The 13,599-nt window shown below is 34.4% G+C and overlaps 1 protein-coding gene across 1 annotated transcript in view; it reads left to right on the top strand.

The window, feature by feature from the left end:
• The window catches only part of LOC124924069 (callose synthase 9-like), a 38,411-nt gene extending 24,812 nt beyond the window's left edge, over positions 1–13,599 (top strand). The window contains exons 29-52 of the mRNA XM_047464118.1: positions 559–656; positions 738–828; positions 962–1,122; positions 1,211–1,320; positions 2,635–2,769; positions 2,910–2,978; positions 3,048–3,225; positions 5,193–5,307; positions 5,981–6,100; positions 7,879–7,994; positions 8,096–8,179; positions 8,254–8,366; positions 8,788–8,840; positions 8,913–9,089; positions 9,303–9,350; positions 9,666–9,824; positions 9,939–10,052; positions 10,129–10,217; positions 10,314–10,472; positions 11,223–11,325; positions 12,220–12,339; positions 12,785–12,835; positions 12,915–13,097; positions 13,191–13,599. Coding sequence (XP_047320074.1) covers positions 559–656; positions 738–828; positions 962–1,122; positions 1,211–1,320; positions 2,635–2,769; positions 2,910–2,978; positions 3,048–3,225; positions 5,193–5,307; positions 5,981–6,100; positions 7,879–7,994; positions 8,096–8,179; positions 8,254–8,366; positions 8,788–8,840; positions 8,913–9,089; positions 9,303–9,350; positions 9,666–9,824; positions 9,939–10,052; positions 10,129–10,217; positions 10,314–10,472; positions 11,223–11,325; positions 12,220–12,339; positions 12,785–12,835; positions 12,915–13,097; positions 13,191–13,427 — 2,883 coding nt within the window. The 3' untranslated portion in view covers positions 13,428–13,599. The remainder of the gene's footprint in view (positions 1–558; positions 657–737; positions 829–961; positions 1,123–1,210; positions 1,321–2,634; positions 2,770–2,909; positions 2,979–3,047; positions 3,226–5,192; positions 5,308–5,980; positions 6,101–7,878; positions 7,995–8,095; positions 8,180–8,253; positions 8,367–8,787; positions 8,841–8,912; positions 9,090–9,302; positions 9,351–9,665; positions 9,825–9,938; positions 10,053–10,128; positions 10,218–10,313; positions 10,473–11,222; positions 11,326–12,219; positions 12,340–12,784; positions 12,836–12,914; positions 13,098–13,190) is intronic.

Below are 13,599 nucleotides of genomic sequence, written 5' to 3' on the forward strand. Positions count from 1 at the left end.
TACTTTTGTGAAGTTTAGTGCTCATTTGATACTTTAGGAAGTTCAGGGTGTCTATTTGATCCTTGCATACGAGTTCAAGGGTGATATTTTTCTCATAAAACTCTATATGAAAACTCTAAACAAGATTTTGGATTCCTAGACATGGTGATGTATAAAGAGAAGACATTTTAATTAAGGCTAGATGTTTTATAGACACGGTGGTGTATAAAGAGAAGTCACTTTGTTAAATGAGATACCTTTCTGGTCACCTACTTATTCTTATTTTCAGTGTCCCAAATGCAAAATGTTTTTGGCGATTGTGTTATATACATTCTAAAATCAAGCAACTTGACCATATAAGTTAGTCATCAAATATGTGCCTCTAAATGAATACTGTAAAAGCCTATATATTTCTGAGAGTTTGCTAGTGAAGTAGTGATGTTCTTTGCGTTGCAAGATGATTACAGGGATGCGTGGACCTCATTTTTATCATTCTACTTCTTCATTTGCACATTCACTGTCAAAGACAAATGGGAATTGAAAGTGAGATTCAGATTCTTCCTTTTCCTTTGGTTTCAGAAAGAAACGGAAACCCAAGAACTGCATACTGGTGCAATCAAAGCTGTTCAAGAGTTTTATGATGTTGTGCGCTATGACGCTCAAAATTTGAATCTCGGGTATGTTAAAATGTTCTCTAATTTCTAGCTTGTGTCTTCGACAATGCTTCATTAAGATTTCTCTATGATCATTATGGCCAGAGAGAACTATGAAACATGGAATGTATTGGCAAAAGCAAGCAATAAAGGCAGCTTGTTTTCAACTTTGAAATGGCCAAGAACTGCTGAATTAGTAAGCTATAATATATTTTATGGAATATAACCTCTGTTTTATTATTGAATTTAGATTCCTTGAACAGTTACTTTCTTTTGGGGGCACATTTGGTTCTCTTTGATTAAAAATGCAGTAATTATTTTATATGCAGAAGGCACAAGTTAAAAGATTATATTCACTCTTGTCTATCAAAGACTCTGCTGCAAATATCCCCAGGAACCTTGAGGCTAGACGCAGGCTTGAGTTCTTTACGAACTCTCTTTTTATGGATATGCCAATTGCAAAACCAGTCCGCGAGATGTTGTCTTTCAGGCAATTCTCCTTTCTTCAATGATTCTCTTTGTTATATTATTCAATTTGTGGCTCTAAATCAGTTGTTTGTCTTTCTGTGGTAGCGCAGTGTATTTACCCCCTATTACTCGGAAACCGTTTTATACAGTCTGCAAGAAATCTTAAAGAAAAATGAAGATGGAATATCAATTTTGTTTTACCTACAAAAGATATACCCAGGTATAGCTAGTTTTGGTTCTTCAACTATCACCTAAAGAAATGAATGTTTATATATAAATTACAAAATTGTCTAAGATACAAGTGAGACAGAAAAGAAAAAACACTTTCAAAGAGATCATCAAATTGATGATCACGTTGAAATCAAACAAAAACAAAATTAAAACTAAAAGACATCATTAATGTTCCACCTTCTTAGGTAGGGGTGAGCGAATGGTAAACTTAACCCATATTATCCAACTCAAACAAAATTTTCCCAACCCATTCTCAATAGAATATGATAATTTTTTTGTACAGGATGTGAATTTTTTGACCTTATCGGCATCTAGCTCCTAGTTTTGTTTTCTGATTTATTTTTCCCTCCCCCATTTGTAACCATTGAACGCATTTTACGCTCTTCTTATTCTATGAAAGTTGACCTTTTAAAAAAAAAATAGAACAGGTTGGCTAACCCATTTAATTTTTTTTTTAATAAAATCATTTATTTGCAATTATTTTTGCTACTATTTTTGGCATCTCTACTAACTAGCCTAGTCTCTTGTTCATCATTCAACATGTCTGAGTATCTTATTCACCATTCTATCCAGGTCAAGTCTCATTTTATCTCTCTTACTTTTTCTATAATTTTTTTACAATCAAGGTGGATGATTATTGATATAAATATTGTCATTGAGCAATGATAAAGACAATGTATCAATATTCAAAATGCTTATTTGTGGTCGAGATGGCTCTTAGACCCCGAATTGAACCCAACCCAACTCAAAATGTCTTATCAAAACTACTCAGTTTCGGTTTGGGTTGACCCAATATTTGTTGAACCCTACTTAGGTGATTAAGATGACCACACATTGATTTGGCTCTCTTCCAAACATGAAGAGAATCACAAGATACTGTTACCAAGGGATTCTCTTCCTAAAATATTGCCTTGTACTTACCTTCCTCTTAAATCACATAAAGTGGACGAAGATTAGATATTCCTCGAAGGTCCTCTCGTCAAATGAGATGAGGAACCAAAATAGGGTTCAATTAGACTAACTTTGACTTCATAAGAGTCGTCACTCGGTTCTCTCCATGAGAAATCGATAAAAAATGATATAGCGTTCAAAAGATGCAACTAAAAAAGATCCCGATTGGTTTGGTGCTTGGTTACACTTGGGAAAGAGTCTCGGCACTGTCCCTCGTGCCTGTTTAAACACGGATCTCTACTCTAAATTCTAAGCCATTTTCGATTATACAATATTTACATTTTATTTTTCCAAAACCTAGCATGCGTATTGGGCGTGATGAAAATTTTATGTTAACGAGTTTTTGTTCCAGATGAGTGGAGAAATTTTCTTGCTCGTATTGGGCGTGATGAAAATTCACTTGAGACAGAACTGTTTGATACTCCTAGTGATATTCTTGAGCTGCGAATTTGGGCTTCTTACCGAGGACAGACATTAGCAAGAACAGGTAAAATGTCTCATGTTTTGAAACAGTTGCATGAACTATATTTTCCTGTGACTTCTGAGACAGCATATGTTCTTTGTGGATTCCTTGTGCTGAAAAGATGTGTATTTTTTTACTGAGTAATCTATAAATGTTTCATGCAGTTCGTGGTATGATGTATTATAGAAAAGCTTTGATGTTACAATCCTATGTGGAAAGGTTGTCTACACAAGGTTTGTACATCATTAGATCTTTGACGCTTCAAACCAATGCCGGGGCTCTAATGAAGTAAGAAATTGCAGATGTTGAGGCTGCATTGTCCAGTAAAGATGCCACTAACACTCAAGGTTTTGAGTTATCCCCGGAGGCTAGAGCCCAAGCAGATCTAAAATTTACATATGTTGTTACTTGTCAAATATATGGGAAGCAGAAGGAAGAACAAAAGCCTGAGGCAGCTGACATTGCATTGCTATTGCAGAGGTAAGAAATGTGTGATCCTTCTTTTGCACCTCTTATTTTACATGAAAATTAGTTTAGCTTGTAGCAGCTCTTTTAATTTTTCACAAAATTTTCTAAGTTGTTCTCTATAATAGACTATTGTAAGGAGGAAACATTGATAAACTTATTTTTCATAGTTCTTAGGTTATAATATGGTGTGAATATATATATATATATATATATATATATATATATATATATATATATATTTTAATTAAGGAGAACTAGCATGACACCTCACAACCATGCCCCCGCTTCATCTCAAAGTGCTTCTAGTTGGAAATGGAATCGAACCCATGACCTTTTGGTCTTTTAAGTCGACTTTTACCACTAGGCTACCTTGGTTGGTTGGTGTGAAAATATATTTGTCCCGAATCAGGAGTAAGGATATTTTATCTTTGAAAATGAAACTTCGAGTTTCCCTTTGAAAGAGAAAAAAATGGGGGATAATGGTTCTCATCAAAGCTCCTTGTCGACTCTTCCTATATATATGATGTCCTTGTTCCCCATCCCAAAATTTGTAGTGAATAAATTGGAATTGCTCGAACTTTCTTTCGAGCAACAACTATTATTCAAGATTGTTACAATTTGTTAAATGGAGTACCAGAAAGATGAAGTCAAATGGAGACCTTAGTTCAAAGACCTCTCACTTTTCAACATCCTTATTCATTTTCACACAACGAAAAAGACAAGTGTAATGCCTAAAAACTTTGCGTCCGTAACTTACCTTCCTCTCGAATGTTGAAAACAAAATCGAAGATTGGGCACTCCTTAGAAGTCGTCTCGTTAAGTGAGACGAGGAACCAAAATATAGCTCAATTTAGTTAGGCTAGCTTTGAATTTTTAAGAGTTGTCACCCGGTTTACTACATGAGAAAACGAGAAAGAAATGTTGTAGCGTTTAAAAACGTAATTGAAATTTTTTTGTTTTAGGTTCGGTGTTTGGTTACACTTGTTATCTTATGCAATTAATGCACAATGGCTGGATATTGATTGTCAATTTCTAATGTTCATCAACCTCTCTCTTCAAAATATGTGTGGCAACTAGGCTGTTAAAGACAGACCAGTTTTTAGGGGTTAGGGCTCTGTTTGATTTCATATTTTGGATTTCCAGTTTAAAAAATAATTGAAATTCCAGTTTGATATTGTAGATTCACTGTGATTCAGTCTTCGTCATTCTACAAACACTCTACGACACCACTATGCGAGAATCTCAACATCGACCTTTATTCTGTGATTGTCTCTAAGCCACTCATTTTGAGTTGAATCTAGTTTGGGACAAATCTATCTCCTCGGTTTGGATCATATTTACTTCCTAGATTGAGGAAGAGTGTGGAACATACATTCTAGTCACATTGAGATGCCTTTTGAAGAACACTTTTACCTTTCCATTCCAATAGGCATTTATTCCAAATGATTAAGGTTCTTTATATTCCCAAGCAAGGCTCATTTATGCTTATCTATGAAGTTTCTCATTTAGTTAACTTTTTTTTTTGTATTGACCATATATTGTATTCTCATTGTATTTGCTCCACAACCCAAATATATGATTGTCTTCAATATCTGGCTTTATACTCTTAGTTATGTATCACCACAGTACACAAAAAGTTAATTTTTTCAGAGAAAGTGGTTGCACATTTTTTTTGTTATTGAAAAGAAAAACTTCAATAAACGAAAAGATTTCCGTCAACATATTTTCACCAGGCAATTAAAGGTGCTAAGAGATATAGGCTAGAGGCATGCTTAGGATTTATAGTGCCTTTAACAAAGAATGAACTTCAAGCTTGTTGCTTCAGCAGTCAGTACCTATTCCCTTGACCTCTAGAAAAAATTCAGCTGGTAGTTTCATGTAATTAGTAACTCTTACAGTCAATAATAACGAAAGCAATAGTTTTTTGGAAAATACAGTTCGTACATTCTTCTGGTGACATACCTTGACTTATATTTCAGGAATGAAGCTCTCCGTGTAGCATTTATTGATGAGGTGGAGAGTTTAAAGGAGGGAAGTGTAACTAGGGAGTACTATTCAAAGCTTGTAAAGGGTGACATCAATGGGAAAGATAAGGTATCTGATATTTGTGATTCATTGTTTTTTTCTTATTTGTCTTTATATATATATATATATATATAGCTCAGACTTTCTAGTTGGATGGTTGGGCGATGGAGTTGGGTTCAATATCATTCCAACTATAATATGTGGTCTTTCTATAATCGTTTAATATACATTCAAATTCTTTTAAAGTAATACTATTTACCAATTCAATCTAACCTGATGGTTGGGTTGTTTATGAATAACGCTCAGGTCACATGTTGAAGACTTTGTTAGGTTTATAAGTTTAACAAATCTTAGTTAATCACATTTAAGCTCAGTGGTAGAGTGCAGTCCTCACGTAAAGAGTTAATCACATCTAAACCTGACAAAAAAAAAATTGGAATTAAAGGAGAACTAGCATGACACTCCACAGCCATCCCCCGCTTAAACTCTTATCCTTAATTCAAAAAAAAAAAAAATAGAACATTTATTTTGTTAAGACAAAATTATTTTTAAATAACCGTCCAAAAAGATCACTTAACATGCCAGGAACCTTAACATTAAACAAGGATGATGAACATACCTCTTGGATTGTTGAATTGGTAGGCAACATTGTATATGTGAGCAACGATGAGTTGGACTCCTCTTTTCCACTTCTGATAGCTAATCTTGGTGGTTTTGGTTTGAACTTTGCTTTATTCTGCAGGAGGTTTATTCTATTAAGTTGCCAGGAAATCCTAAACTTGGTGAGGGGAAACCAGAAAATCAAAACCATGCGGTTATATTTACTCGTGGAAGTGCAGTCCAGACAATCGACATGAATCAGGTAATTGTTGTGTAGTCAGTTTTAAGAAAGCTTTCTACCACTCTGTAGCAAACCTCTGTGGTTTGATTAGTCCAAGAATGGAAGATGAGAAACCAAAGAGAATTGGAAGAAAGAATACAAGAAATGTCATTCTTATTTCATATTGTTATTGTAAGATAGGCTCCCTTTTTATAAGATAATTCCTATTCTACCCTAACTGAAATACTAACTAGACTTATCTACTTAAAGCAATACTTATCTGATACTATTCAAGATAATACACAAATAGTAACTAAACATATATATCTAGTAATAAATAAAAGGTCAGGCTCATAGATCCACTAACACGGATCCCTAGATAAGCTTGTTCCTACGTAACATACTCATAGTTATTTCTTTGTATCGTGTTTACTTCAGTCTTAACTATTTTGTGTTGGATGAAAATCTATGCAAGCTCTCATATTGAACTCCTAGCATTTGGAGCATAACTTCCATCGTTTCTCTTGAGAAAATGTTGTATCAATATGTAGAGAAGCAGTCTTGTGTAATTTATTGACCAACGAGAGTAGGAAGTTCTAGAAATTAAGGATGTTTTAGTGGGTAATGTAGTTTGATTGTTGTGGAATGTCGGAAGCCCTTCCTCGAAGCCATCATAGAATAAGCCTTGTCAGCTTCCCATTTTCTAATGAAAGAGATTACTCGTGGCTCAGTAGCTTTAGAGGAAGGACAGTAATGTTGGCTGAGCTCTTAGCACATCATAACTTTTGGGGTTAAAGTTGCTCTTAATATATAACCTAGAGTGTAGACCTAGGCTGGTGTGGGTAACTTTAGGCTTCTAAGTTAACCCAATAGTGATCATAAGTATTGCTGTATGCACTTTACATTTAACCGATTTCAAGATAGAAAAGCGTCGCCTACTTCCAAGGTTCCTTATTCCGGTTGTAAAACTACAGAAGAGGGGTATAGATGGTGGTCCACTGAAACAAATATCTTTTGCAGTGAATCTTTTGGTAGTAAGCTTGTATAAAACGTTGCAAGATGCAGATAATACAACACGAACGAGTCAAAAAAAAGAGAGAAAACACGGAACTTGTCAATTGATCATAAAGCAGGGTCGAAAAACTGAAAATAGAACACAAGGCATTAAAAGATAAGTCTCTAAGTTCCATCCTCTGCGATGAGAATGTTGACCGATCATGCATTTGACCCTCTTACATACTTTGAGTGTTTCACCTCTTTAAAAAAACCTAGATGAATCATTGGAGATGCGATCATTTTTTTTCCAAACAAATACACCAAAATAAGCACACAAAAACACCCCCAAAACAATTTCGGCTCTTTTACTGTAAAAGAATTTACATCACTTCAATTATATCTTTTACTGTAAAAATAAGCACACAGAAGTTATATCACTTCAGTTTACATCACTTCAGTTATGTCTTTCGCTTTGTTTTGTTTTCTGATTTCTTTTTTCCCACCCCATTTGTAACCATTGAATGCTTCTTGCGCTCTTTTGTTCTATGAAAGTTGACATTTTAAAAAAAAAAACGCTTCAGTTATATCATCAACAAAAGTTTAGTTCTCATACTTAAAGCAAGATTAGGAATATCTTGAGCTTCCTGATTAGTAGGAATTTATTGAGAAGGGTAGAGCCGCCATAAGAGGGCATCTATTGTCCAACATATATCACTCATACCAGGATAAATATATGCTATGTCAGCAAGCACTTGTTATGTACTTGCAAGATCCCTGGTCACCATCCATTTGCTTATTGCCTCTTATCTTCTTATTTATTATAGGATAACTACTTTGAGGAGGCTCTGAAGATGAGAAATCTCCTTGAAGAATTTTTTCGTGATCATGGTATCCGTCCTCCAACCATACTAGGAGTCAGGGAACATGTCTTCACAGGAAGGTAATTTCAGTAGGATTGCCTGCATCTATTTCTACTTTTGCGACTCATGGTTATGTCATTCATATTCCCTTGTGTTTTTTCCTCTTATGTGAATTGTGCAGTGTCTCATCTTTAGCCTCTTTCATGTCGAATCAAGAAACCTGTTTTGTGACCCTTGGGCAGCGTGTTTTAGCAAACCCTTTAAAGTATGCTCATGTTTCTTGTGCAAGTGATTTCACTCATTTCCTTCTGGACCTTAATTTATGAATTTATTATTTAGGGTCCGGATGCATTATGGTCACCCAGATGTGTTTGATAGAGTTTTCCATATAACACGTGGTGGCATCAGCAAGGCCTCTCGTGTAATCAACATCAGTGAAGATATTTTTTCAGGTTTACCTTTGATAATTCTCAATTTTACGTCTGCTATGTGAAATTGAAGGATTACAGTCAGAAACCATTTCTTTTTATTGAAAATAGCAATCTTGGATTAATTATATCTTTGATTTTATTTATTTTCTAGATATATATTAGAATAATTAGGTAACATATTCAAAGAACCGGCTCTGCTCTGATACCATGTGAGACTTTCAAATGTAAAGGAAGGGAATTTTTCTATATTATTCTCATAATAGGTTACACCTATTTATACAAATATTAGAGCTGATTTTTCTTAATTTGGATAAATCAAAATCCCTTAAATCTCTCACCTAACTGATTCTAATAAATCTAGAAAATAAATTAGGGCATAAAACAAAAACAAAGAGATGAGCCTAATTTGCCTATTTTATGATGCGCTGAATTAATAATTCAGGGTTTAATTCAACTTTGCGACAAGGAAATGTGACTCATCACGAATATATTCAAGTAAGATTATTCCTTAATAAGCTTAAGAAATAGAAAATGAGTTATAGTATATGACAATTGAGATTTGTTCAGGTTGGAAAGGGAAGAGATGTAGGGCTCAATCAGATTGCCTTATTTGAAGGGAAAGTTGCTGGTGGTAATGGTGAACAAATCCTTAGTAGGGATGTCTACAGACTTGGCCAACTATTTGATTTCTTTAGAATGATGTCGTTCTACTTTACCACTGTAGGCTATTACTTTTGCACAATGGTAAGCTTTTCTTTTCCCTTTTTGGTTGCACTGTAATACCAAAATTATTATTATTTTCACTCTAGGTCTAAATGATGTTCATTATGGTCACTCCAAATATTTATCGAATTTAACATTGTCACAAGACATGCTTGCTTGTAACATTCTATGTTGTAGATTGTCAAGAGATGGACATCTCCTAGGTGTCTGACATGTCTTGCTCTATTTTTGCAGTTAACAGTGCTGACAGTCTACATTTTCCTTTATGGACGAACATATTTGGTAAGTTTCTTGCTTCTTCTTTTTTTCGGAGAATGCTGGGCTCTACAACTCCTTCGGAGTGCCAAATGTGTCGCCTAACGGGCTCGAACCCAGCGTTCCACCTCTTTTTGCTGCTAGGCTAGAAGAGGGGATAAGTTTCTTGCTTATTGTAAATTAAAGTCGTCATCTCTAGTCCCTCTTTTTAGAGTCAATTAGTGTTCTTTTCATTGCAAACGTGGATGCATCTTGTGAAATGTCTTCAAGAACATACTGAATATCATCCCCTTTTCACTTTCTAGTTCCTTCTAGTTAAACTCTTCATCCATCTTCTTCCAGGCACTATCGGGTATTGGCGAAACAATGTCTCAAAGAGCTAGGATCACAGACAATACTGCTCTTAGTGCTGCACTAAATGCACAATTCCTCTTTCAAATTGGTTTCATCTCTGCTATACCAATGATCCTGGGTTTCATCTTGGAAGAAGGATTTCTAACGGTATTGCCATATACTCGAAGATTTAAACAACAAATTAGAATGAACTAGTTTTAGTAGCTAGTCAAGATCCTAAGGAAATTTGCAATTGTGCTTCTTCCCTATATGTGTTTGCAGGCTGTTGTTAGTTTTGTGACTATGCAGTTCCAGCTATCTACAGTCTTCTTCACATTTTCTTTGGGCACAAGAACACATTATTTTGGAAGAACTATTCTTCATGGGGGCGCAAGGGTATTAAATATTTTCATACACTTACACAGCTACAGTATATTCATTGTAATGTTCATCTGATATACTAAATTAACAGTACCAAGCAACTGGAAGGGGATTTGTTGTGCGCCATATCAAATTTTCTGAGATTTACAGGCTATACTCGCGCAGTCATTTTGTCAAGGGGTCTTTTTCCTTCCCGTGATTATGCTTATCTGCATATGCGAATATGCTTCTGTAGTAGTGCTTACGTTTGTTTATGGTTTTGATTATCTGCTTCAGATTAGAAATCGCCCTGTTGTTGGTGGTTTACCTTGTTTACGGATACAATGAAGGTGGAGCTGTTGCCTATATTCTTATCTCACTCAGCAGTTGGTTCATGGCTTTATCTTGGCTATTTGCTCCGCATCTATTCAACCCGTCCGGTTTTGAATGGCAGAAGTAAGTACTTTTATCATTACTTCCTTTTGAAGTAGAACTGACTCTTAAAAAATAGGTGATATGTCTGTATTTGATATCTTATGGATATATCCAATAATCCATGTGATGTGTCAATTTATTTTATTTTTTGTTTGGGATAGTTTATATTTGGAACAAATTAGAAATATGACTTAACTGATTTTTTATGCAAAAATAAAAACTAGTTAACATTTTATTTGTGAGTAAAATTAAATAAATATAAGTCAATTTTCTACAAAGTACAAAGTGATGCTCATTTGTTTTTTTTAAAAGTGAGATTCTTTTTAGTTGATCCACGGTAAATACAAAAGTCGCATCTACCGTGGGAAAACCATACCATTATAGGACACATCATCACATCATTTTCATAAGTTAATCAAAGAACATCAGAAATATTGAAATATGAAACATCAAAAGAAAGGAAGTCCCAGAAAAAAAATTTAAGAAAAAACACAAGTAATATTAATTATAGTCAACAATGAAAATTAAATTTCATGAGTTCTTATTTCATTTGGTTTATTATATACTAAAACACAAGTAATATTGTTATGCTTTCTACTATTGGTTTCCAAAAAATATAATGTTAGTTTTTTAAGTTTTGAATGGTTTGGTTACATTGCCTGCCTATACCGGTGCTTCTTAGTTTCCTTCTTGCTTTAGTGTCTTACATTGTCAATGTTCTCTTACGTTATTGATATAGATCCATAAATCTTCCTCTGGTGTCTATTTTAGGATAGTGGAAGACTTCAGAGACTGGACAAACTGGCTTCTCTACCGTGGTGGAATTGGAGTAAAGGGAGCAGAAAGCTGGGAAACTTGGTGGGACGAAGAATTGGTATTCCTTCCAATCTCCAGCACTGCCTTTTATTTTGTTCATCTCTTCTTTCCATTTCTGCAGGGTTTAATGATTTTGCTAGGCCGAGAGCTAACTATCGAGACTTTGTCCCTTAGTGCTCGTAATCCATATTTATTATATAAAAAAATTGTTGTCAAGATGATTATTTAAAACAATTTGTCGTCTCCTTTTCTTGGACCGTGCGCGCTCCCCGTCAAGTGAAATCAAATCCACAAAATAATTATCATTATCGTCTGAACTGGACTTCGAATCAGTCTTTCAGTAGTCAGGCTTCACTACATCATGTTAACGATATCGAGCCTATTTGAAAACTGTTATTTTGTCACAATCTCATTGGAAAATCGATAAAATAAAATTGTTTTGTATAAGATTCTTTTTGGCTCATGTTTCAAATTATTTTTTAGATCATGATTCAGATTATATATAAAGTGATTTTTTGTTTCATTTGGTATAAAGATGAAGTTTTAGATCATGATCCAGATTATAGTACAATTTTGGCTTGATTTGATTTATACACTGTTGCATGAATCATGATCCAGATTATTTTAAAGATCATTGTGATTTTTGACAAATATAGCAAATGTAGTTTTTTTTCCAGATCATAATCTAGATGAAAAAATTGCATACCAAAACAACCTAAGATTGTACCCTATTCTACTAAATTGAATCTTTGATATTTTGCAATACAAACAGCAAATATGATACACAAATTAAACTGCAAGGATGATTCCATTCAATTGCTACAAGCAAGCATTTTTTTTAAGATACAGTTGCACTTGAATTTTTGTTTGAAGAGAAATGCATATTACTTCTTACTTCTTAACTCTTCTTCGATCTTGATAGAGTGGTACTAAGATCATCTTGTCTGTACAGGCACACATTCGTACTTATTCCGGAAGGGTGATGGAAACAATTCTTAGTCTTAGATTTTTCATCTTCCAGTATGGCATTGTGTACAAACTCGATATCCAAGGATCAAACACATCACTAACGGTATGGACATTATTTTAGCATGGTGTAAATCCCTACTCTATTTATAAACTACATGGAGCTTTATAGTCTAACTAAATAGGTAGTAGTAGACAGGCATATCTCCTAATTTCTATTCATCTGTTTTTCATTTGTTATAAAGATAATTTTTTGGATTATGATCCAGATTATCATGCGATTTATTTGGTTTTAAAATATTTTATGTATAATGATCTAAATTATTTTTTACTCAGTCATTTTTTGGCACAAATGTAGATTTTTCCGCATTATCAGTATTATAAAATGTGGTATAATGTGATAACAATATTATTTTTATGATGGTTCAGGTTCTAAATAATAATAATAAATTTAATAAGTAGACCTATAAACAATTGGTCCCTCTCCTAGTCCAATTTTTTAGTTAATTTTGTTATTCGATTGACATTTGTTTTGTGGTGTATGTGCGCAGGTATATGGTTTCTCATGGATTGGCCTTGTAGTAATTATCTGTCTCTTCAAGGTGTGTGCGACAAATCTGACAACTTGAAACCGAACTGAATTTTGTTTTCATGCATAATGATCCACTCACGGTTTTATAGGTGTTCACTTTCAGCCAAAAGATAACAGTTAATTTTCAACTGTTGTTGCGCTTCATCCAAGGCGTTTTCTTCTTACTCTCACTGTCTGGTTTAGCTGCCGCTGTTGCATTCACAGACCTATCGATATCAGATGTTCTTGCTTGCATCTTAGCCTTTATACCAACTGGGTGGGGTATCCTTTCTGTAAGTTCTTCTTTTCATCTTTTACTTCTTTTTCTTACTGACAAATCATGGTTCTTTTTTTTTTTTTTTAAAAGGGTAATTTTGTTTTGCCAGGTTGCTGTGGCCTGGCAGCCTTTGATAAAGAAAATAGGGATGTGGGATTCAATACGTTCCCTTGGGAGGTTATATGATGCTGCCATGGGAATTATCATCTTCATTCCAATTGCACTCTTTTCGTGGTTCCCATTCTTTTCAACATTCCAAACACGGCTTATGTTCAACCAGGCATTCAGTCGGGGATTGGAGATATCCCTTATTCTAGCTGGGAACAACCCGAACCGGGGTATATGAGTGCGCCATAATCTAACTGTGATTTGTATGTATGCATGTGTAGGAAAATGCGGTTTCATTTTCTTTTCAGGCATGTTAGAGCTTTTAGTGATTTTAGTTTGTAAACTTAAAATTAATCACACTTGATTGATATAAGATTATTCTAGAATAATTACACAAGTATTTTTGTTTG

The sequence above is a fragment of the Impatiens glandulifera genome, chromosome 2, assembly GCF_907164915.1.
Source record: "Impatiens glandulifera chromosome 2, dImpGla2.1, whole genome shotgun sequence".
NCBI lineage: Eukaryota > Viridiplantae > Streptophyta > Magnoliopsida > Ericales > Balsaminaceae > Impatiens > Impatiens glandulifera.